Genomic DNA, 25,693 nt, shown 5'->3' on the forward strand with positions numbered 1-25,693 from the left:
AGTAATTTGTGCATCTCAAATAGGATGTTACTTAACTGACAACTAAGGGTCAAGTAGCAACCAACTCTTTGTACTCGTGTTATGATTGTACCTCTTATGTTTCCCTACATATGGTGACAACTATCAACTGCAAGCTTATCAAGTCATCCACCTTTCAAAACAGCTAGATGTTTCAGGCTTAACCAAAATCAGGTACTGCCATCTGCTGTTCAGTTCTTACATTGCATGTCTGAAGTTATTAAAGGTTCAATGCAGACGTTTTTATCTCAATATCAAATCATTTCCCGGTAACAATTAAGTACCTTACTGTTAATGTTTTCAATTAAAATGGTCAAAAATAAACAAAAATAGCTTCTTAGCAAAGATACATTTATCAAGCATGAATTTTGCTAGGTTTGTCTGGGAGTGGTACACAAGTGTAAAATCCATCCAAGAACCATGGAATACAAGTGTGTGAAGAAATGGGTTTATTGCATGCATTTACACTACCAATGTGAGAAGAGAAGGGTTGGGCCCAGTCAAGCAACCCATAGCAAGAGAACCCGCCTCATAGTCAGGATCAACAAAAGGGTCCTCATCCTCCACTAGCTCCTGAGTGAGGGCCTCAACCCAGGTCTGCTGCTTCTCTTCATCAATGTCATCCTGCCTTCTCTTGTTGCCCTACCCACAGGGCTTAGTGGGGGAGACTAACTCTGGAATAAACAGCTAACATTAACATAGCTACTTCCCCACTACCATTCCAGACAAAACACTGTATGTATGGAAACCTTAAATATACATGCCTGTGGATAAGGACCAGCATATGCTGGTGCAGATGGGATAGCCCTGGGCGCTCTGCAAAGGTCGGGGCAGGATAGCCAACAGTATGCACTTGGCCCGACGCTTGTGGCCTGATAGACACTGGCGCACTGAACTAGTGTGGTCATCCTCACTAGCAGTGAAAGTCTTCAGCCACCAAAACCTACAGAGAGCAGTCATCTGCAGACATGGTAGGTAAGGAGAAAAAAATATGTTAAAAAAAAGGGCCTCACATATCCAAGACAGACGCAAATTGAGGACAGCTGCTCATGGAAGGCAAGGACAGCCAGCCAATTTTGACAAACTATTGATTGGCTTGGATTTCTGAACTTTAAATATTATTAATCATTAGAACCCTGGATTAGTGTTGGTGGAAGGAAGGAAGGAAGGAAGGAAGGAAGGAAGGAAGGAAGGAAGGAAGGAAGGAAGGAAGGAAGGAAGGAAGGAAGGAAGGAAGTAAGTAAGGAAGGAAGGAAGGAAGGAAGGAAGGAAGGAAGGAAGGAAGGAAGGAAGGAAGGAAGGAAGGAAGGAAGGAAGGAAGGAAGGAGATGCATTCTGTCTCCTAGAGATTAACATACTTTGGTGCGAAAAGTGCAAGTCAATTCCAGAATAACAGCAAAGGACCTTGTGAAGATGCTGGAGGAAACAGGTACTAAAGTATCTACATCCACAGTAAAAAGAGTCCTATATCGACATAACTGGAAAGGCCGCTCAGAAACAAAGAAGCCACTGCTCCAAAACCGCCATAAAAAAGCGGTTTGCATCTGCACATGGGGACAAAGAAATGTCCTCTGGTCTGATGAAACAAAAATACAACTGTTTGGCCATAATGACCATCATTATGTTTGGAGGAAAAGGGGGGGGGGGGGGCTTGCAAGCCGAAGAACAACATCCCAACCGTGAAGCATGGGAGGGACTGGTGCACATCACAAAATAGTTGGCATCATGAGGAAGTCAAATTATGTGGATATATTGAAGCAACATTTCAAGACATCAGTCGGGAAGATAAAGCTTGGTCGCAAATGGGTCTTCCAAATGGACAATAACCCCAAGCATACTTCCAAAGTTGTGGTAAAATGGCTTAAGGACAACAAAGTCAAGGTATTGGAGTGGCAATCACAAAGCCCTGACCTCGATCCTATAGAAAATTTGTGGGCAGAACTGAAAAAGCGTGTGCGAGCAAGGGGCCAACAAACCTGACCCAGTTACACCAGCTCTGTCAGGAGGAATGGGCCAAAATTCACCCAACTTATTGTGGGAAGCTTGTGGAAGGCTACCCGAAACGTTTGACCCAAGTTAAACCATTTAAAGGCAATGCTACCAAATACTAATTGAGTTTGTAAACTTCTGACCCACTAGGAATGTGATGAAAGAATAAAATCTGAAATAAATCATTGTCTCTACTATTATTCTTACATTTCACATTCTTAAAATAAAGTGGTGATCCTAACTGACCTAAGACAGGGAATTTGTACTAGGATTAAGTGTCATTGTGAAAAAGTTTAAATGTATTTGGCTAAAGTGTATGTAATCTTCCGACTTCAACTGTACACCCCCCCCCCACTTCTAAAAACCAAAGTTGAGCCCCTGCTTTACTTTTCAATGTATATGTTTGACTACTTTTACTCCACTACATTCCTAATGAAAATGATGTACTTTTTACTCCATACATTTTCCCTGACACCCAAAATGACTTGTTTACATTTCGAATTGGACAGGAAAATGGTCCAATTCACACTCTAATCAAGAGAACATCCCTGGTTATCCCTACTACCTCTGATCTGGCGGACTCCCTAAACACAAATGCTTAGTTTGTAAATTATGTCTGTGTTGGAGTTTGCCCCTGACTATCCTTTTTTTAAACAACCGTGGCCTCTGGTTTGCATAATATAAGGAATGTGAAATTATTTAGACATGTACTTTTACTTTTGATACTTAATTATAATTTGGCAATTGCATTTAATTTTGATACTCAAGAATATTAAAAACAAAATACTTTTAGGCTTTTACTCAAGTAGTATTTTACTGGGTCACTTTCACTTTTACTTTTAATTCATTTTCTATTAAGGTATCTTTACTTTTACTCAAATAAACTCAGCAAAAAAATAAGTTTTTCAGCAAACTTAACATGTGTAAATATTTGTATGAACATAACAATATTCAACAACTGAGACATAAACTGAACAAGTTCCACAGACAACAGAAATTGAATAATGTGACCCTGAACAAGGGGGGGGGGTCAAAATCAAAAGTAACAGTCAGTATCTGGTGTGGCCATCAGCTGCATTAAGTACTGCAGTGCATCTCCTCCTCATGGACTGCACCAGATTTGCCAGGTCTTGCTGTGAGATGTTACCCTAATATTCCACCAAGGCACCTGCAAGTTCCCGGACATTTCTGGGGGGAATGGCTCTAGCCCTCACCCTCCGATCCAGCAGGTCCCAGATGTGCTCAATGGGATTGAGATCCGGGCTCTTCACTGGCCATGGCAGAACAGACATTCCTGTCTTGCAGGAAATCACACACAGTATGGCTGTTGGCATTGTCATGCTGGAGGGTCATGTCAGGATGAGCCTGCAGGAAGGGTACCACATCAGGGAGGAGGATGTCTTCCCTGTAGCGCACAGCATTGAGATTGCCTGCAATGACAACAAGCTCAGTCCGATGATGCTGTGACACACCACCCCAGACCATGACAGACCCTCCACCTCCAAATCGATCTCGCTCCAAAGTACAGGCCTCGGTGTAACGCTCATTCCTCCGACGATAAACGCGAATCCGACCATCACCCCTGGTGAGACAAAACCACGACTCGTCAGTGAAGAGCACTTTTTGCCAGTCCTGTCTGGTCCAGCGACGGTGGGTTTGTGCCCATTGGCAACGTTGCCGGTGATGTCTGGAGAGTCCAGCCTCTCTCAGCCTATTGCGGACAGTCTGAGCACTGATGGAGGGATTGTGTGTTCCTGGTGTAACTTGGGCAGTTGTTGTTGCCATCCTGTGATGTTCAGATGTACCGATCCTGTGCAGGTGTTGTTACACGTGGTCTGCCACTGCGAGGATGATCAGCTGTCCGTCCTGTAGCGCTGTCTTAGTTGTCTCACAGTATGGACATTGCAATTTATTTCCCTGGCCACATCTGTAGTCCCCATGCCTCCTTGCAGCATGCCTAAGGCACATTCAAGCAGATGAGTAGGGACTCTGGGCATCTTTCTTTTGATGCTTTCAGAGTCAGTAGAAAGGCCTCTTTAGTGTCCTAAGTTTTCATAACTGTGACCTTAATTGCCTACCGTCTTAATTGCCTACCGTTAACGACCGTTCCACAGTTGCATGTTCATTAATTGTTTATGGTTTATTGAACAAGCATGGAAACAGTGTTTAAACCCTTCACACTGAAGATCTGTGAAGTTATTTTGATTTTTACTAATTATATTTGAAAGACAGGGTCCTGAAAAAGGGCATGTTTCTTTTCCTGCTGAGTTTATAACAATTGAGTACTTTTTCCACCACTGATTTTAGGACCATAATATATAATATATTATTGAAACTGAGTAGGCTACAGAATAAATATAATAAACTGAACAAAAAAGCACAACATTAGCAATAATGTCAACAGCTACCTCTTTACAGGGGAAATTATTGCTTTGTTTTGTTCTTATTAAAAATACTGTACACATATTTAGCATATGTTATTGTGGGTGTAGTTAAATGCTTGTGTTCCTAGCTCCAACAGTGCAGTAATATCTAGCAATACACTACAATACACACAAATATTTAGTATATTTATTTAATTTAGTTAATTAGGTCCATCCCTCTGAACAGAAATAACCACACTTGGTTAGAGCTTCCGCTACTAGACAAACACCGTCACATGTACGCACACACAGTACTCCAAAGTGGGAGATCATGAGGGGGTGAGGGGGAAGACACTGGTATAAAGCCCCGCTGGTTTCTCTCCAGACCAATCTAGCCAAGCCTTCCCAAGACGCGCACTGGTGAACGGGAGAGACACACACACACACACAACAATCACAATGAACAAGAATATGACAGTGACACGCACCATCAGCATTGGAACTATAGGCAGTAGTGCAAAACCCAGTTGCGCAGGGATGCGTGCGCTTTTGTGGGCCACCTCCAGCGCACGCTCTCTAGGGAGTTCCTTTGGATCAGACTGCCACTCAAGTAAGGACAACATCTTCAGCAATATTCTGACACCTAGCAGTATCCCACAGTTTACCATTCCCAGTCTTCACCATTCCCAAGAGGATGATGGAGAGGAGGCAGACGAAGGTTTTGGAAGCCCTGAAGTGGACACCGGCTGTTTATCTCTTTCAGCCTCTTCGCTATCTTTATCAGCGTCATCCTCAAACGTTGTGTCTCCAACTGAGCGAAAAGCCCACCGGACCATCTCAGACCCCTTCATCCAAAAGCGGTCTCCCCTCCACAAGGAGAGCTCGTACCCCAGCCCCTACCTGGAACCTGAGCAGTGTCCCGACCCAACGACCAGAGCTGCCCTGTCTCTGCCTCACCTTGCCAAGGTCACCACCCCATACGGCTTTGTCACCCTGAGTCAGAGCCCTCAGATGGCCAACGAGGAGGCTCTGCTTTTCCAAGCTGGGCTCCGGCGGCTACACAAGGACGAGGACAGTGTCCACCACAGGACACAGGCCATTCACATCAAACACAATGCCTCCAGACGGTCGTCTACTGTCCAACACCTCTCCAGAGAATATAGTATCTCACAGACTGAAGCAGCACCAAAGAAGGAGATACAGCAAACCATCTCCCCAGTATTATCCTCATCCTCCACCGCCTCACAGAAACATGCCACAGGAGTCAAACCTCAATGTCGGCTGTGGGGAGTTCTACGCAAACACTTCACGACTCAGGAGATTGAGTGATTGTTCTATCAGAAAATAAGGATAGTAGGATACCCTTTACATTACAGGAAATAACCATCAAGACATTTCTACAGCTTACGGATTTATCTTGATTATGCATTCTCTACTTCAGCATGTTTTGCTAAGGACCCATTTGTAACATAAACAGTATAGACAGTATTTGCACATTTTCCGTTCCTCACATGTTAATTAATGTGATGCATTGTATTGGTGTTCTGTCAAATCCAACAATAAAACATTGTATTCGTATGAAAGCTGATCATGAATTCATCATTTTGTTTAAATGCCATGAAGAAGCCTTTCATAAACAGTCTCCTCTAAAGACAGGTCAATATATCATGAAATCCAGATGACTGGCTAGTGTATTAGCTATGGCTACACGCTAGATACATTTTTCAAAGATTTCCAATTTCCAAGACGCACTTGTTGGATTTACAATGAAAGTAAATTTTTTATGAATAATATTGCCCCTCAAAATAAATCCAACTGAGATGGTGTAGGCTATCTCTTGGATTATATAATCATGGTTGTGGATGTGCATTCATGTTGCACTGACCAATGTTAATACTAATGGATTCCAATCCCTAGTCACCTTTAGTCAGCATCAGTGTCAGCCCCCCTTCAGACCTACAGTATATAGATCCCCACTATGGCTAGCCTTAAGTCTGTGTGTGTTAAAGGTCCAATGCAGCCGTATTCATCTCAATATCAAATCATTTATGGGTAACAATTAAGTTGGCAGTGGTGCAAAACCTTACTGTGATTGTTTTCAATTGAAATGGTCAAAAAGTAACAAAGAGCAATTTCTCAAGCAATAATCTTGCTAGGACTGTCTGTGAGTGGTCTGAGTGGGGAGGAGAAAACTGAAAACTAGCTGTTATTGGCAGAGAAGATTGGAGCTCTCTTTCTTATTGGTCTAAACCGCCTGGTGATGACACCAGGCAAGCAAAAACTCCATCCCACCAAAACAGGCAGAAATTTCAGCGGTCTTTTCAAACAGACATCCATGCACCAATCTACCAATCTACCATGCACCATCAACAACAACACAGAATAGCTATATATTTTCAATGGTTTATTACTCTTCAGATGACCATTTAAAGCTACATATCATAAAGGATTATGTATTTCAGCAACTCAATCTGTTGCAGATGAGACGTTGTACGGGCCAGACGTCCAACAGTCTGTAAAGCTGAAGTGCATATTGTTCAAAGTGTGCTGACGCAACGTCTGCTGAGATAGACCCTGTTCTCTGTGGCTCTCATCATATGAGTAGCTCTTAAGGGAAAGGACACTCGCGCCTAATGATGTCTAACCTTCTACTGATACTCATTATATCTCTCTCAGATCTAGATTATCATTAAGAGGGAGAGTGCCTCACTGTGGGATAAAGACGAAAGATGAAACCCTATAATTCTAAAAACAAATCACACAAACCCCCTTGTCTGAAGAGCACTTGGCCTAATATATTTCAATAGGATTATCATGTTTCAGATATGACCCAGGTGCAGACAGTGTTGAAGAAACTAAAGTTTAGTCTGTAAACAGGGGTAGGCAAATGACAGGTCAAGGCAGGCAGGGGTCAATAATCCAGAGAGGGTGTAAAGCAGCGGAACAGCAGGCAGGCTCAGGATCAGGTCAGGCAGAGGTCGGTAATCCACAGTAGAGGCAAAGGTACAGGACGGCAGGCAGGCTCAGGGTCAGGTCAGGCAGAGGTCGGTAATCCACAGTAGAGGCAAAGGTACAGGACGGCAGGCAGGCTCAGGATCAAGCACAAGGACAGGTGAAACAGATCAGGGCATGACAAAAATAATGGAGCCAGATATTCATTCTCGGAATAATGCCCACTGCAAATTAAGAAAGTTGCATTTACAAGCTTGTTTAAACCTATTCATGCTGACCAATAGGCCTTCAGTGTGCTATTGTTATACCTGTTTTAATTATAATCCCTCTCTGCACTTCCACAATAACAGGTCCAACCTCCCATCTTCCCAAGGACTGAATGTCCAAGTAGAGTGACTGTTAGTCAAGCCAGATACCTTCAATTATGTTCTCCGAGATAAGCCAAAGACACTCTGCAACCCTAGATGGACTGTACTGAAATATGAATAGAATAGTAGAAATATGAATAGCACCCACAAAATGTTGCATCATTACTAGGAACATCAATTAGAGTGACCACAATGACAAATGGAAATGGCTGTATGATCCTCTACCATAGACCTAAGCAGGGATTCACTCAATCATAAACATTATGCACAATGAACATCAGGGTAAATAAAATAAGACAGTTGTAGAGTTGACAAAACAACACAGATCAGACACTTTGTTATGCTAAATTGTTTATAAAACAAAGACAGTAATAATCTTTATGGGAGTATAGTGTACAACATGAATTCACACATGCTTGTCAAAACAGATGCATCCCAAAGTAATTGGGGGCAAGCACATTGAAGAAGAAGAAGAAGGCAAAGTACAATGGAGGCAGAGACCAAGTGTGTGATGGATCTAACTAAAAAGGGGAGTGAGAGAAAAAAAAAGAGTGTGTGAAGTTGGGAGTTTCTTTTTGATGTTCATCCTTATTTTGTAGTTGAGGTTAGAGCATAAGTACTGCTATGCCATTACACAGACACTACTTGTAGAGAGAGAGAGAGAGAGAGTGAATCAATATCCAATATCCCACGACTAATGGTTGTATTCAGGCACTATAATGGCCATATAGCACATCTCCTAAGCCATTTGCTTAAGTATAAGTCTTCTTCTGTATTTTCTCTTCCTTATTCTGAAGAAGTTCTCAATAATCATAGAGAGTCAAAGTGTGAAAGTTTCTGTTCTGACGATGACATGTTCTGTACTTACCGCTAACTCTATTACCAGCCTGTTCAACCTCTCCTTCGTATCATCTGAGATCCCCAAGGATTGGAAAGCTGCCGTGGTCATCCCCCTCTTCAAAGGGGGAGACACCCTGGACCCAAACTGTTACAGATCTATATCCATCCTGCCCTGCCTATCTAAGGTCTTCGAAAGCCAAGTCAACAAACAGATCACTGACCATCTCGAATCCCACCGTACCTTCTCCGCTGTGCAATCCGGTTTCCGACCCGGTCACGGGTGCACCTCAGCCACGCTCAAGGTACTAAACGATATCATAACCGCCATCGATAAAAGACAGTACTGTGCAGCAGTCCTCATCGACCTGGCCAAGGCTTTCGACTCTGTCAATCACCATATTCTTATCGGCAGACTCAGTAGCCTCAGTTTTTCTAATGACTGCCTTGCCTGGTTCACCAACTACTTTGCAGACAGAGTTCAGTGTGTCAAATCGGAGGGCATGTTGTCCGGTCCTCTGACAGTCTCTATGGGGGTACCACAGGGTTCAATTCTTGGGCCGACTCTTTTCTCTGTATATATCAATGATGTTGCTCTTGCTGCGGGCGATTCCCTGATCCACCTCTACGCAGCTGTATACTTCTGGCCCTTCCTTGGACACTGTGCTATCTAACCTCCAAACGAGCTTCAATGCCATACAATACTCCTTCCGTGGCCTCCAACTGCTCTTAAACGCTAGTAAAACCAAATGCATGCTTTTCAACCGTTCGCTGCCTGCACCCGCACGCCCGACTAGCATCATCACCCTGGATGGTTCCGACCTAGAATATGTGGACATCTATAAGTACCTAGGTGTCTGACTAGACTGCAAACTCTCCTTCCAGACTCATATCAAACATCTCCAATCCAAAATCAAATCTAGAGTCGGCTTTCTATTTCGCAACAAAGCCTCCTTCACTCACGCTGCCAAACTTACCCTAGTAAAACTGACTATCCTACCGATCCTCGACTTTGGCGATGTCATCTACAAAATAGCTTCCAATACTCTACTCAGCAAACTGGATGCAGTGGATCACAGTGCCATCCGTTTTGTTACTAAAGCACCTTATACCACCCACCACTGCGACCTGTATGCTCTAGTCGTCGCTACATGTTCGTCGCCAGACCCACTGGCTCCAGGTCATCTACAAGTCTATGCTAGGTGAAGCTCCGCCTTATCTCAGTTCACTGGTCACGATGGCAACACCCACCCGTAACACGCGCTCCAGCAGGTGTATCTCACTGATCATCCCTAAAGCCAAAACCTCATTTGGCCGCCTTTCCTTCAAGTTCTCTGCTGCCTGCGACTGGAACGAATTGCAAAAATCTCTGAAGTTGGAGACTTTTATCTCCCTCACCAACTTTAAACATCTGCTATCTGAGCAGCTAACCGATCGCTGCAGCTGTACATAGTCCATCGGTATATAGCCCACCCAATTTACCTACCTCATCCCCATACTGTTTTTTATTTTATTTACTTTTCTGCTCTTTTGCACACCAGTATCTCTACCTGCACATGTTCATCTGATCATTTATCACTCCAGTGTTAATCTGCTAAATTGTAATTATTCACTCATATGGCCTATTTATTGCCTAGCTCCTCATGCATTTTGCACACAATGTATATAGATTATTTTTTTCTACTATGTTATTGACTTGTTTATTGTTTACTCCATGTGTAACTCTGTGTTGTTGTCTGTTCACACTGCTAAGCTTTATCTTGGCCAGGTCGCAGTTGCAAATGAGAACTTGTTCTCAACTTGCCTACCTGGTTAAATAAAGGTGAAATAAAAATAAATAAATAAAACTCTCAGAACCCTCTTACTGTCATCAAGAGAGATTTTTCTTAAAGAGCACCACCCCACCATCAGCGCCCAAGAAGAGGCTGGCTCGCACCCTATCCCTACCAGGGGTCTATCTGTGTCCTATCTCCCCAGTGCCTGCTACCCTGCCATTACCAAAACTATGACAACACTCTCTACAAGCCGGCCCCCATCACAGACACTCAGGCCCATGTAGAGAGAGATGAAGAAAGAACAGTACAGAAGAGCCCTCTCCACTTGCAGCCCATATCTCAACTGAACTCCGATACACCTGACAAACAGCTTCACTATTTCTTCAGCAGTTCTACAATCAGGGGAATATTTCTCAAGGCATTCAGCATCGCCACCTACTGTTCCTGATAAATATGGCACAGCACCTGGAGGCTGGGGTTCTCCTGATGAGAGAATCCAGTGAAGAAGTTGGTGCATTTCAGCGCAAAGATTTCCTCTTCTGTGAAAACTACCAGCCCATGCAGATAGCAGGTTCACTGTACTACAGCCTGAATACCCCAACGTTTCCTGGGAAGATGATATACTCATAATATATAGGTTATACTCATAATATATAGCCTACGCAGTATTCATACTTGAGTCATGTGCACAGTGCAAAAATCAAGCAAAATGCAAACACAGCTGCACCAAATGCAAACAGCCACAATCTAAAATAGGAGATAATTACAAAAAAAGTGGTATTTCTATGATCTACCTCAAGCCACAAGTCATGATCTGCACCCTTATGGCAAGTTTGGTAGCCCCTAACTCACACGTTCAAACCCCAGTGACACACACTTCCTCTGAACTGCCAACAGGTGTTCAGCAACCCAACAGAATTGAAAGACAACAGCAAACATCCATGGGTTAGAAAGGGCTGTTTTGTTAGACTGTACAATAGAGAAGCCTTTGATGCGACTTTTGTTTTACATTATGGGTTGGTTGTGTAGGCTCTTCGCTTTCTACTACATATAATAATATGCTTAAATTATATATGTACATTAATATATAGAATGTATAAGTCCAAAAATGGATGTAGCAACCACAGATTGGCCATTTAAATTTACCAAAAGTGTGCTAGTTTGAGCATGTGTCCATTAGACCTATGGATAAAATTTTTATCAGCATGAATTAGATTGAGCAATAAAAGCCACACTTTTATTCCATAGGCTGGGATCCGCAATGCAAGAGCGCTTTTTTTCAATGGCTGTCCACTGGTTTCAAAAACAATGATTGAAAGGCAGTTTAAACTTCTTGAATTCAACTATTATTGGGATCAAATACACATTTAGATTTGTGAACAGCAATCCACAACAACCACAATCCGTAAGGCGCAAATAGCTAAATGAAAGCGCAGCAGTGTGATTAACATCAATAATAAGTGATATCCGTATCGCCGTAGACTACACCACTGCTGTCATCCTTACCTCCAAGCGTTAATTCAAATTGAATAATCTTTGGATGACAACAGCATTCGCACTATTGGAAGACATAGTTTGGACTGTAGCCTACAAAAGCCTCTTCCTGCTCTTTTCCCGCGATCCATCAAACACATTTGGTGTCATCATACTGTAGTGGTCTCTGATTTGTCAGACTCGCTCAGGTGGAACAAAATTAAATATGCGCCTTTTTAAAATTTTGATTTGAATGTTATTGAGAAAACAGAGAAGTGTCATATTTTATTTTTTTTTAAATCTGAATTTAAAAGTAATCCTCGAAGTAATCATCTAGTTTTTCACAAGTATCTGTAATCTGATTACAATATTTTTGCTGGTAACGTAACCGATTACAGTTACCGTTTTTTGTAATCCCTTACTTGTAACGTCCTCCCCAACCCTGGAGAGATTTACCAACCAGAAGCTACTTTGGAAGACTTTATACAAGAGGGAAGGGTCCTGCAGAGCTTTGAACTACTAGCCTATGAGAGGCAAGTTATTTTTATTTCTACTTTGCACATTCTTCCACTGCAAATTGTATTTACTTTGCCACCATGGCTTTTTTTTTTTTTTTTTTTGCCTTTACCTCCCTTATCTCACCTCATTTGCTCACATCGTATATAGACTTGTTTATACTGTATTATTGACTGTATGTTTGTATTACTCCATGTGTAACTCTGTGTCGTTGTATGTGTCGAACTGCTTTGCTTTATCTTGGCCAGGTCGCAATTGTAAATGAGAACTTGTTCTCAACTTGCCTACCTGGTTAAATAAAGGTGAAATAAATCAAATAAAAAGTGAGTAGTCTGCTGCTACAGTTGGCCTTGGGGTTGCAACACCTGTGCAGCAACGCAGCCACCTGCGTGAGGGCACAGCGCTTCTTACTGGCATGGTCAAGGGGTGAAAACAGAGGGAGAGGAAACAGCAGGAAAGGCAAATTATTTAAAAAAAAATATATACAATCAATGCCAGGCACTGTGGCATATAAAGCTGGAGAAGGTGGGCACAGTGCCATATAAAGAAGGAGAAAGTGTGCACTGTGGCATATAAAGCAGGAGAACGTGGAAGAAGTGAAGAGTTCTTAGAGTATGATAAAGCAAAGATAAAGGGAGTGATTCAGACCCTATGGAAAGATTGGGGAGCCTCTAATGTGGTGTTGATCCATAACCTTACTGTTCATGCTGCATTGGAACGCTGGATTGGGAACGCTTACTGTGTCTGCAGTAACTCTCCTTCATTGACTCCAGGACTGTGATGAGGACCACAGCACGGCTAAGATTAGACCAGAAGTTGTCATTATTCACAGCAATACTCATATTTCAAATATGTTAAAGTTCACTGCTTCATTGATCCTCCAATGTAAAATGTGGATGATTTTAAACCTTCATGTATCTGGAATGCATAAAAGATTAGCTTATTTCTCCATTAAAGGGTTTTCCAAGGATATTAACTACATATCAAAAAGCCCAAATTAAAGCCATTTCAAAATGTACACCTTCCTAATATTGAGTTGCACCACCCTTTGACCTCAGAACAGCCTCAATTTGTCAGGGCATGGACTCTACAATGTGTCGAAAGCGTTCCACAGGGATGCTGGCCCATGTTGACTCCAATACTTCCCATAGTTGTCAAGTTGGCTGGATGTCTGTTGGGTGGTGGATCATTCTTGACACACAGGAAAATGTTGAACTTGAAAAACACTGCAAAGTTGCAGTCCTTGAAACACAAATCCTTCTTTAACCCATCCCCACCCCTTAATCTACACTGATTGAAGTCAATTTAACAATTGACATCAATAAGGGGTCAAAGCTTTCACATGGATTCACCTTGTCAGTCTGTCATGGAAAGTGTAGGCCGTCATTGTAACTAAGATTGTTTATAACTGACTTGCCTACTTAAAGGTTAAAGGGGAAAAAAATGAAATGGGTTGCTAATGTTTCCTATACTCTGTGTATATGCACTTAACCTTCCATGGATCCAAGGAGCCCCATTAGCACACAGTAATGATTTTAAAACATCAACTTACAGTGCACTAGGTGAAATTCAACACCGACAGACTGATTTTAAAAGATGATGCTTTTAAAACTGGTATAACCCTCTGGTCTACATAGGCCAAAATTGTACTTCTTGTACAATTCTTTACATATTTCACTGAGCTGTATCCAATCCATACAACATAACTAGAAATCAAAATCCACTTGTTAAGGTGAGCACTTTTATTCGCGCACTTGTTACATGCAGATTTCAGTCAAGTGAATCAAAACTAAAACAAAATAATTCATGCACACTTTTTTTTTTTTAACTAAACATGAAAATCAACTTGAAGTAGCCAGGAAAAAAAAACTAGTTACATGAGTATGCAGCATGGAAATTACCATATATATTACATCCTAGAGATTATCATTGTGGTGGATGGGGGAGGGGGAAATGAGCACTACACATGAAAATTATTACAGTGGTGAGGAAACATTTTCCAGATGTGTCCATTCCTGGTTTAACATTACACACTAGTGCAAATGTCATTGTAATACAGCACATCAAAGGTAATAAACAAAAACAAATTCACAGGAAACCTAAACCTCACTGAGTTTTGATAATATGCATTTTCCCTAAGTGATAGAGTGGGATGGGGAAGGGTACATAAAAGCAAACTTGTGTGTGATCAGTTATTCATCGTCAGAGGAGTCTCGTTCGATGCTGTAAGCCATGAAGAAAGCGTCGGGACGGGTAGGGACGAGGGGATGACCTGGTCTCACAATCTCAAAGCCCAGGAAGCTGAAGGTACGCAGCAGAGATGCTGGAGCGAGAGAGAAGGTAGTGTGAGAAGACTCAAACAAAAAAAGTATAAAAAGAAGGGTATACTGGACACAGACAGGAACTTACCTCTGTCGTCTCGGTTCTTATGGAAGCATATGAAGACATGGTCAACTTGCAGCTTCTCTTCCGCAAACTCCAGCAGGAGAGCGAAACTGGAGAAGGGAAGTAAATCAGTGAGCTATTAAGGCAGTGCAATAGAAACAGAGTCTATCTAGCAAGAAACAACCATGTAAAACAGGTTTAAAGACAACAAAGACATCATCCAGCGATAAAAAAAATATTTAAAAAAGGTTTCCTATTGTGAAGCAAGTATAACTAAATACAGTAACATACACATACTAAAGGGTAAAAAAAATACATTTAGAACAAAATAAGGTTTTAGACAACTGCAGAAAGAGTAGGGCATTCAAGGTGGACTAATGGGGATTGGCCTCCGCTTGCTTGAGGAACAATACAGAAAATAGTAAATGCCCACTATTTCATGAGGATACCTGGACCACCTATCGAGATGTGCCTTTTGTTAAAGGGTCACCTGTTTTGAACGTTATATTGTTCTTGTGCATCTCATAGATGTTCTATAGATTCCAAGGGTCATTTCATGTGTATCTGAGTTATTGGCGTTCAAGCAGACAGAAATCCGGCCGGTATGATGTAGTACTGCGATAAAGTCGCTCTCATTACAATAAAAGTTCATAGGAAACGACTTTTAGATTGCGAAAACGTCTATCATACGACAGATTTCAATACTGGCCGATGTCGTAACTCGAGAGGATGTCTTCTTGAATGAGCCATTGGTCATATTTTTTTGCGATATTCCTACCTCGAGAAAACTAATCTAACAGAGGGTCTAGAAAATGTTCCTATATGTCTGCCTCTTTAGTCAAGGGTGCATTGCATGGGTGCGGTTTCCAATCGTGTTCACGTTGTCATGCTGGATCACAAAGTTGCTAAGCATCACACAATCCCTTCTCAAAGTGAGGGTATATGTCAAGAAACGTGCCTATTTCCCACAAAAGTACGTAATGTCTCGATTCCAAAGCTATACGACGTTACATCTCTGAAAAGATTTGTAATGTTGTACTTCTTGTTGACAAAATTTGTGCCAATGTTGGGTTTTTTAGATGGCGGCCAAGACTCCCATTCACTCCTTGAAGGAGAGCGCTCTTTGTCCCAGAATTGCCCAGAATGCACCACACGGCCCATTGACGTAGCATGGGCAAAGCTTCCCCATCTCCTCAAAAGTAAATCTGTAGTTGTGAATGTTGGACTCTACTGAGACACATCGATTTGCAGATATTACATGGTGAGATTGTTGACTCCTAAATTGCCTAAACAAACAGCACTAACTAGCTAATTTACATGCTGATATTATCTTTGTGATTATTGTGTGTAGCTACATTTTCTAGCTAACAACTTAGCCAGCCCATAAAGAGAGCATTGCATTGTGGATTTTGTAGTCGACTTGAGCTGCAACAGATTCCCACAATAATTTACCACGTTGCTACCAACCTTAATATACCGCCAAAATGAAACCTTTGTTCACAAAATATTGTTCTCACATATTAGTGTTAATTAACTAAAGGAATGAGTTGTTTTGGGTGGATTTTCCTTTAAGTAAAATCAGGTGATAAATGAGCTGAAAAGGAGAATGTAGGAAACCGGTGGACAAAAGAGGTTGCATTTGCATTGGATCACTGACCTGTCTTTGCTGCCCTCAGGCAGAGCTCCAGGGGGGATCTCGATGTAGATGTTCCTCCCTTTCAGCGCCCCCCTCCAGACACAGTGCTTGCCCACTGAGCGACGGGGCTCAAAGAGCAGGAAACGCACTCTGCCGTTGATGGGTGGAGGCTCCTCAAGAACCAGCAACCGAGCATCCTGCAAGATTTCTTTTTTTTTAGAAATTAGTGGGTACGAAGAGAGGTTTGACACAGGTATGTATCCTAATGCCAGAGGATGTGAAGGAGAGTGGACTCACAGAGTAGAATAGCTTAGCTGAAAGACTGCGATCCCGCTGGTCATTTCCTCGCCCACCTGGGATCTTCAGGGGTGGGCGAGGGGCATCAGGAACACCACAGAGGCCCCGGACAGGGGTTACTGCAACAGCGGGAACACCGCCTCTGACTGGAGGTGTTGGAGAACACAGAAGAGCCATTATTACTAAAGGAGTCATACAACTTTTACATTGAGCAATATATGGCACCTTCAGAATATATTCATCGCCCTTGACTTATTCCGCACTTTGCTGTGTGACAGCCTGAATTCAAAATGGATTAAACTAATTTTCCCTCACCCATCTACACAATACCCCATAATGACGGCGTGAAAACATGTTTTTATAAATGTTTCCAAATTTATTGACAATGAAATAAAGAAATATCGTATTCACACCCAAGTCTAGGGCTGGGGAATATGGCCAAAATATAATATCACTATGTTTAAAAGAAATTGGACTATATGGCGGTATTTTAATAATGAAAGTTCTAAATTTACTTTATAAGTGGTGCGTGACCCTATGGTGGCAACACATACATTCTAAGTGATTTCAATGGGTCTTTCTCCATTTTGATTGAATTGAACCGTATAAAACCATAAATAGTTTCACATTTGAAATAATTTCCACACTGCCATGTAGGGCTGCATGATTTGGGCAAATAATCTAGGCCTTATTCTTAACCAAATGTTGCAATTTGGAGCAAATCACTTGGGTAAGTGTTGGAATCATGGAAATAGAATGATTATTCTAATTCTATAGTTAGAATATAATAGCGGGCACTTTGAATACAGTGTTTGACATGACAACGAATGAAAATACCAGGGAGGAGTTAGTGACAGGCTAGGGTATGCTTGTTCAATGAACCATAAACAATTAACATGCACCTGTGGAACGGTCGTTAAGACACTAACAGCTTAGACTGTAGGCAATTAAGGTCACAGTTATGAAAACTTAGGACACTAAAGAGGCCTTTCTTCTGACTCTGAAAAACACCAAAAGAAAGATGCCCAGGGTCCCTGCACATCTGTGTGAACGTGCCTTAGGCATACTGCAAGGAGGCATGAGGACTGCAGATGTGGCCAGGGAAATAAATTGTCATGTCCGTACTGTGAGACACCTAAGAGAGTGCTACAGGGAGACAGGACGGACAGCTGATCGTCCTCGCAGTGGCAGACCACATCTAACAACATCTGCACAGGATAGGTACATCCCAACATCATACCTGTGGGACAGAAATGTCTGGGTTCTTGCAGGTGCCTTGGTGGAAGAGTGGGGTAACATCTCACATTAAGAACTGGCAGTCCATGAGAATCTGGTGCAGTCCATGACGAGGAGATTAACTGCAGTACTTAACTGCTTTGGGAACAGGGGGCAGTATTGAGTAGCTTGGATGAATAAGGTGCCCAGAGTAAACTGCCTGCTACTCAGGCCCAAAAGCTAGAATATGCATATAATTAGTAACCCTAACCCTAACACTCTGATGTTTCTAAAACTGTTTGAATGATGTCTGTGAGTATAACAGAACTCAAATGGCAGGCAAAAACCTGAGAAAAAAATCCAACCAGGAAGTGGGAAATCTGAGGTTTGTTGGTTTAAGTCTTTGCCTAACCAATATACAGTGTATATGGGGTCATATTGCACTTCCTAAGGCTTCCACTAGATGTCAACAGTCTTTAGAACATTGTTTCAGGCTTCTATTGTGAAGGGGGAGAGAATAAGACCTGTTTGAGTCAGAGGTCTGGCAGAGTTCAGTCAGGCGTGCGGCCGAGAGCTAGCTGCGCTCCTTTTCATTTCTTTAAAATGATGTATAATACTTGTATGTTTGAGGAATTTTAATTATGAGATTTGTTGTTTTGAATTTGACGCCCTGCAATTTCACTGGCTGTTGGTTAGGTGCGTCCCACCTAATCCCAGAAAAGTTAATGCAGCTGGTGGCCACACCAGATACTGACCGTTACGTTTGATTTTGCCCCCCCCCCCCCCCTCCCCTTTGTTCAGGGACATATTATTCCATTTCTGTTAGTCACATGTCTGTGGAACTTGTTCAGTTTAGGTCTCAGTTGAATATTATGTTCATACAAATATTTACATGTTAAGTCTGCTGAAAAATAAACGCAGAGTTTAGTTGGGTTAAACGTGTAAGACACATTTCAGTTGAATGCTTTCAGTTGTACAACTGACTAGGTATCCCCCTTTGAATTTATATTAAGGAAAGTGAAAACAGCATTGTTGTACATTCTTTGTAAATTCATCAAGCTCTGTCAAGTTGGTTGTTGATCATTGTTAGACAGCCATTGCCATAGATTTTCAATATGACTTAAGAACCTGTAACGAGGCCACTCAGGAACATTCAATTGTCATCATAGTAAGCAACTCTGGCGTTTATTTGGCCTTGTATTTTAGGTTATTGTCCTGCTGAAAGATGAATGTCTCCCAGTGTGTTGGAAAGGAGACAACCTGGTTTTCCTCTAGGATTTTACCTGTGCTCTATTCAGTTTATTTTTCCCCCCAAAAAACTCCCTAGTCTTTGCCGATAACAAGCATACCCATAACATGATGCAGCCAAAATGCAGGACCAAGTTAATTTGTTTACCCAATTTGATGCAGTTTTTAGTGCCTTATTGCAAACCGGATGTTAACTGGATGTTATGGGATATTTTTTTTCCCCTGTACAGGCCCCCCCAGCTGTCATTTAACTTAGTATTGTGTAGTAAGTCCAATGTTGTTGATCCTCAGTTCTATCACAGCAATTAAACTCAGTGTTCTAAAGTCACTATTGGCCTCATGGTGAAATCCCTGAACGGTTTCCTTTCTCTCCAGAAACTGAGTTAGGAAGGACACCAGTATCTTAGTAGTGACTGGGTGTAATTAATAACTTCACCATGCTCAAAGGGATATTTAATGTCTTTGGGGGAAGGGGGGTGCTAAGCTGACATATGGAATTGTTTTAAAAATGGTCATACAATGGATCATTTAGGTATTTGATTTTAGGACCCCTTTAGGTATCAGATAAATATATATATATTTTTAATTGATAAAATATTGATATTCGCATTTACTACTAAAGCCCATAGAAACGCATTGAATAACACATTCATAAAATGGCATAGAGGGTCAAAAACTAAATTAACCGGTGTGTCACTCAACTCTGGGGGGTTAAGCACATTACTCCTGAATTTATTTAGGCTTAACATAAAAGGAGTTCCTTACTTATACTTAGTCACTCAAGACATTTCAGATTTTATACTGAAAATATAAAAAAACGCAACAATTTCAAAGATTTCACTAAGTTCATATAAAGAAAATCAGTCAATTCAAGTAAATTCATTAGGCTCTAATCTATGGCTTTCACATGACTGGGAATACAGATACGCATCTGTTGGTCACAGACACCTTAAAAAAGATAAGGGTGTGGCTCAGAAAACCAGTCAGTATCTTGTGTGACTACCATTTGCCTTATGCAGCGTGACATCTCCATCACAGAGTTGAACAGGCTGTTGATTGTGGAATGTTGTCCCACTCCTCTTCAATGACTGTGTGAAGTTGCTGAATATTGGCGGGTAATGGAACAAGCTGTCGTACACGTCGATCCAAAGCATCCCAAACATGCTCAATGGGTGACACGTCTGGTGAGTATAAAGGCTATGGAATAACTGGGACATTTTCAGCTTCCAGGAATTGTTTACAGATGCTTGCAACATGGGGGCTGTGCATTATACTGAAACATGAGGTGATGGCAGATGAATGGCAAGACAATGGGGCTCAGGATCTCATCATGGTATCTCTCCATTCAAATTACCATCAATAAAAATGCAATTGTATTCATGTCTGTGGTTATGCCAGCCCATACCAAAACCCCACCATGGCACACTCTTTTCACAATGTTGACATCAGCAAACCACTAGCCCACATGACCATCTGCCCGGTACAGTTGAAACCGGGATCCACCGGTGAAGAGCACACTTCTCCAGCGTACCAATGGCCATCGAAGGTGAGCATTTTCCCTCTAAAGTCAGTTAACGATGCAGAACTGCAGTGAAGTCAACACCCTGGTGAGGACGACAAGCATGCAGGTGAGCTTCCCTGAGACGGTTTCTGACAGTTTGTGCAGAAATTCTTCAGTTGTGCAAACCCACAGTTTCATCAGCTGTCCATGTGTCTGGTCCTAGAAGATCCTGTAGGTGAAGAAGCCAGACGTGGCGGTCCTGGGCTGGCCTGGTTGCACGTGGTCTGCGGTTGTGAGGCTGATTGGACGTACTGCCAAATTCTCTAAAATGACATTGGAGAAGGCTTACGGTAGAGAAATTAACAATCAATTATCTGGCAACAGCTCTGGTGGACATTCCTGCACTGCATGGTAATTGCACGCTCCCTCAAAACTTGACATCTGTGGCATTGTGTTGTGTGACAAAACTGCACATTTTAGAGCAGCCTTTTGTCTCCAGCACAAGGTGCACCTGTGTAATGATAATGATGTTTAATCAGCTTCTTGATATGCCACACCTGTCAGGTGTATAGAAGATTATCTTTGCAAAAGAGAAATGCTCACTAATGGATGTAAACAAATTTGTGCACAAATTGAGAGAAATAAGCTTTTTGTGCTTATGGAACATTTCTGGGATCTTTTATTTCAGCTCATGAAACTAACACTTTACATGTTGCATTTTATTTTTCTTCAGTATACATTTCTAAAAAGATAATTCCACTTTGACATTGTGTGTAGGCCAGTGACAACTAATTAATCAACTCAAAATTCAGTATGGAACAACATTTGGAAAGGGGTGTGAATACTTTCAGAAGGCACTGTACCACATCACTTCTTACTATTAATAGATGCATTGTTTTTGAAACATTTCAAAGCATGATGTATGTGGTTTTCGGGGTAAATATAGCAAAAACATTACAGCAGGTGAGAAAAAAAAATCTACCTGCCACAGTGGCTAGTGGACCAAAATGTTAGTTTCAGTCCCTGGTGATGATTCAATAAACAAAATGACTGCCTTCACTCAGCTTGGTTGTCAGAGATGGCTGCCATGGTGACTGATTCCCTGTTGACATATCACTGATTAAGCAGAGTGAACTGTCACAGTGGGAGTAGCCTATGGGGGAAGAGACGAGTGCCACGGTCGGCATCATTTCGGGAAACAACGTTAATAGAAAAATACTGAGAACAATTTCAGCTACCCGGGCTAAAAATTAGGGTGGCAAAAAAAGGTGGAGTTCATAACCTAATTCAAGTCTGCACTTGCGACAAAAAGGCCAACCTCTTACATCACTGAGACATGTGCCAGATTACTGACTGCACTGATCAGCCATTTTGCCTAAGCCCCAACAGTGTGATCTTGTCCATAATAAGCTTTTCTGTTGGGGTTGCGCTAGCAGAACTGAGAGTAGGTCTATTCTCCGAGCTCCAAACTGGAACAAAACCCATAACCCATTAGCGGTGGTGTTACTGTTCACAGACTCTCATATGCAAACGCCACTCCAGTGTTATATGTGGAGCAGACATGTGAAAGCAAAGTAAGAACCATTGTCAACCTTGGAGCTCAAAATCAGAGTAACAGTGATATTAAGTATGAGCGACGTCATAGGCTCATCACTACGGTATATTGACTGGAATCACTTGTGGTTCTAGTGAACGAGGTTCCTTTGGAAACAACCTGACCAGATAATTGAAAATAAAATCCAACTAGCATCCTTATGTAAAATCCCTGGCCGTTCACAATCCACCTGTAAATTGTTCCCACAGATTCAACTGCACTGCTATTCTACGCCATTCACAAAATTCCTCAAAATCCCCAGACACAAACCATTCATGAAGCGCCTTAACTTGACAGCTGGCTTAGTCAGGTGGGAGATGAGTCCACCACTTGCGTAACAGCCTTTACCAGTTGAATGAATCTGATGTGGAAAAATACTGCCTGGCAGAAAATAGAATAGATATTTGGCCAAAGGGGAATGATTTTGGGGCAGTTATGGACACCTGGCAACCTGTACTCAAAGCACTTAAATGGTGGTGCTGGGGACTACGTTTCAAGAGCCCTCTTCCTCTAGTAACAGACATTTAGCATTATGCTCAATGCCCCACCCATACAACAAACCATAACAGCATTTCACACCCATTGGGCACAGACTTGACCAAAACGTGCAAATAGTGCTGTGTCCATTCTGATAGAAAACTATACTACACAAGTCAACAGTAGTTGTACTTAGTGAGACTCAGACTGCCGAGGCTAATCATGACGATTTGCAACTATTGAGAATAATCAAATGGAAAATATTCCATGGTGAGCTGACTTGTGTTAGGGCAAGGTCTTTAGTGTTGTCTAGGCTTTATTGGTCTATACTAGTTTTAATTCCCACAGATGAGAATGGATGTCAATTCTGATAGGGTTAGTGTACACTGCTGTTCCTTAGCTGGGTTGTTTTTAGCTAAATAACCAACTTTTAGACTGCACATCCTGTACTTTGGTTTTTAGGCACAAGTACTGACTGGGAACTGAGCCAATAGGTAAGTTAACTAGTTGTCACTCATGTTACCTAGCTAACCTAGGTCGAAAGTATATTGTCGACCCAGTCAAGTCGTCACGGGTTTTTATTGGCCAAACATATGCGAGTGCACATATGATATTGATACCTGCAGATGAGAAGCTACATATTTGCCGCAATGGCTAGTAGTTGCTAACTGGCTGTGTGACTCCTGCTTAAAACGCACTGTCACTACGTTTCTAGCTATTAACGTCGACAAACGTCTTCCAGAACATTCGACGAAATAAGGCGTTCATCCAATTATCCCAACATTGTGAAAACACGTTGCCGTGGCTAACGTTAGTTGGTTTATTAATGCATCACAAATAGAGCAATTAGCGTTAAACAGTGCATTGACAAAACCAAAGTAGCTAGTCAAAGAACGAGCTGGCTAGTTAGCATTAGCTGGTAACCTAACTAGCTACCTAACGTTAACCCGTTAGCCAACAACGTCAGCATAATGCTAAATGACAATTTGTTCGAAATAAACAGCAACCAACTTTAATAACAAATTATACAGACTTCGATTAGAGCTAAATATAGTCAACTTTGAAATAAAAAGTCAGTTCGGCACAATATTGTTCCACTGACTTACATAATATCAAATGTAAAAACAGTAAACAAGTTGCTATCGGAGTAAGGTTACAGTTAGCTAGGCCTCTGCTACTGACCCAATGAGTAATCATAGTCCTTCTGACAATTACAACACTATCTCAACTTACCTTTCACTCTCGGGGTTATTACCGGGCAGTTCGTTAACTGGCATTGTGGATGTGGTTTTCTCTTTTTCTCTGACAAAACAGTGGCTATTTAATATCGTCTGAAGGTTGGATTTAACCATAAGGCCAACAGCGTCCAAGACTGCAGATCCCTTTTGCTTCTCTCCTCACCAAATAATTTTTATCGTAGGCTCAGGCTGCCACAGCATAAGGGGAGGGCTGCTCGAGTCACAAAGGAAAGGGAGTGTCCTAAAACCATGACGTTTGATGAATTAAATTTTGGAATTAAACCATAGAATTGGGAATTACAATAATTTAATAGGATCTCTATTGTTGTGACTGTACTTTCATTAATCTGATGACTGTTATTTATCAAATCAACTGTTTAATTATTACCCGATTCATGTAACAATTAACTCATTAGGATTTGGGGGACCACAAGAGCGGTTCTTTAAGGATCGTAAAAAAATTTTATCCTAAAATGACATACAGGCAGTTAGATTTGGGTATCTCAGGACCTGAAGCAAGGATATGAGTATTCTTGGTGTCATTTAAACGGAAACACTTTGAAGTTTGTGGAAATGTGAAATTAATGTAGGAGAAAATAATACATGAGACCTGGCAAAAAGGTAATACAAACAAAAAAACATTTGAAATGCAAGAGAAAGGCCATACTTTCAGATGGGAGTCTAGGTGTAATTTAGATTTTGGCCAACAGATGGCAGCAGTGTGTGTCAAGTTTCAGACTATTCCAGTGAACAATTAATTACATGACAAGTTTGTATCAAGTCTGCCAGGAGTTTGCCAATTTGTACATAACTATTGAGAACATACAAAAATGCTATGGTAATAAAAATGTAAGTTTACAGAAATGTCATACATGATGGATCATTAGCTTATACACTAACTTTCACAAATCTAGATTTTTTTAATTTAACCTTTATTTAACCAGGTAGGCAAGTTGAGAACAAGTTCTCATTTACAATTGCGACCTGGCCAAGATAAAGCAAAGCAGTTCGACACATACAACAACACAGTTAAATAGAGTAAAACAAACATACAGTCAATAATATAGTAGAAAAATAAGTCTATATACAATGTGAGAAAATTAGGTGAGATAAGGGAGGTAAAGGCAAAAAAAAAGGCAATGGTGGCAAAGTAAATACAATATAGCAAGTAAAACACTGGAATGGTAGATTTGCAGTGGAAGAATGTGCAAAGTAGAGATAGAAATAATCGGGTGCAAAAGAGCAAAATAAATAAATACAGTAGGGGTAGAGGTAGTTGTTTGGGCTAAATTATAGATGGGCTATGCACAGGTGCAGTAATCTGTGAGCTGCTCTGACAGCTGGTGCTTAAAGCTAGTGAGGGAGATAAGTGTTTCCAGTTTCAGAGATTTTTGTAGTTCGTTCCAGTCATTGGCAGCAGAGAACTGGAAGGAGAGGCGGCCAAAGAAATAATTGTTTTTTGGGGGTGACCAGAGAGATATACCTGCTGGAGCGCGTGCTATAGGTAGGTGCTGCTATGGTGACCAGCGAGCTGAGATTAGGGGGGACTTTACCTAGCAGGGTTTTGTAGATGACCTGGAGTCAGTGGGTTTGGCAACGAGAATGAAGCGAGGGCCAGCCAATGAGAGCGTACAGGTCGCAGTGGTGGATAGTATATGGGGCTTTGGTGACAAAACGGATGGCACTGGGATAGACTGCATCCAGTTTATTGAGTAGGGTATTGGAGGCAATTTTGTAACTGACATGGCAGAAGTCGAGGATCGGTAGGATGGTCAGTTTTACAAGGGTATGTTTGGCAGCATGAGTGAAGG

The 25,693-nt window shown here is 41.6% G+C and overlaps 1 protein-coding gene across 1 annotated transcript; it reads right to left on the reverse strand.

The window, feature by feature from the left end:
- Positions 1-14,010: 14,010 nt before the first annotated feature.
- LOC139406532 (ornithine decarboxylase antizyme 1a) lies at positions 14,011-24,063 on the reverse strand. The gene is given in 6 exon segments (XM_071149211.1): positions 14,011-14,614; positions 14,701-14,786; positions 16,334-16,509; positions 16,610-16,696; positions 16,698-16,755; positions 23,878-24,063. Coding segments are annotated over 6 exon segments (657 nt in total). The 5' UTR covers positions 23,997-24,063; the 3' UTR covers positions 14,011-14,483.
- Positions 24,064-25,693: the final 1,630 nt, after the last annotated feature.

This window comes from Oncorhynchus clarkii, chromosome 4, assembly GCF_045791955.1.
Source record: "Oncorhynchus clarkii lewisi isolate Uvic-CL-2024 chromosome 4, UVic_Ocla_1.0, whole genome shotgun sequence".
In the NCBI taxonomy this organism is placed as follows: domain Eukaryota; kingdom Metazoa; phylum Chordata; class Actinopteri; order Salmoniformes; family Salmonidae; genus Oncorhynchus; species Oncorhynchus clarkii.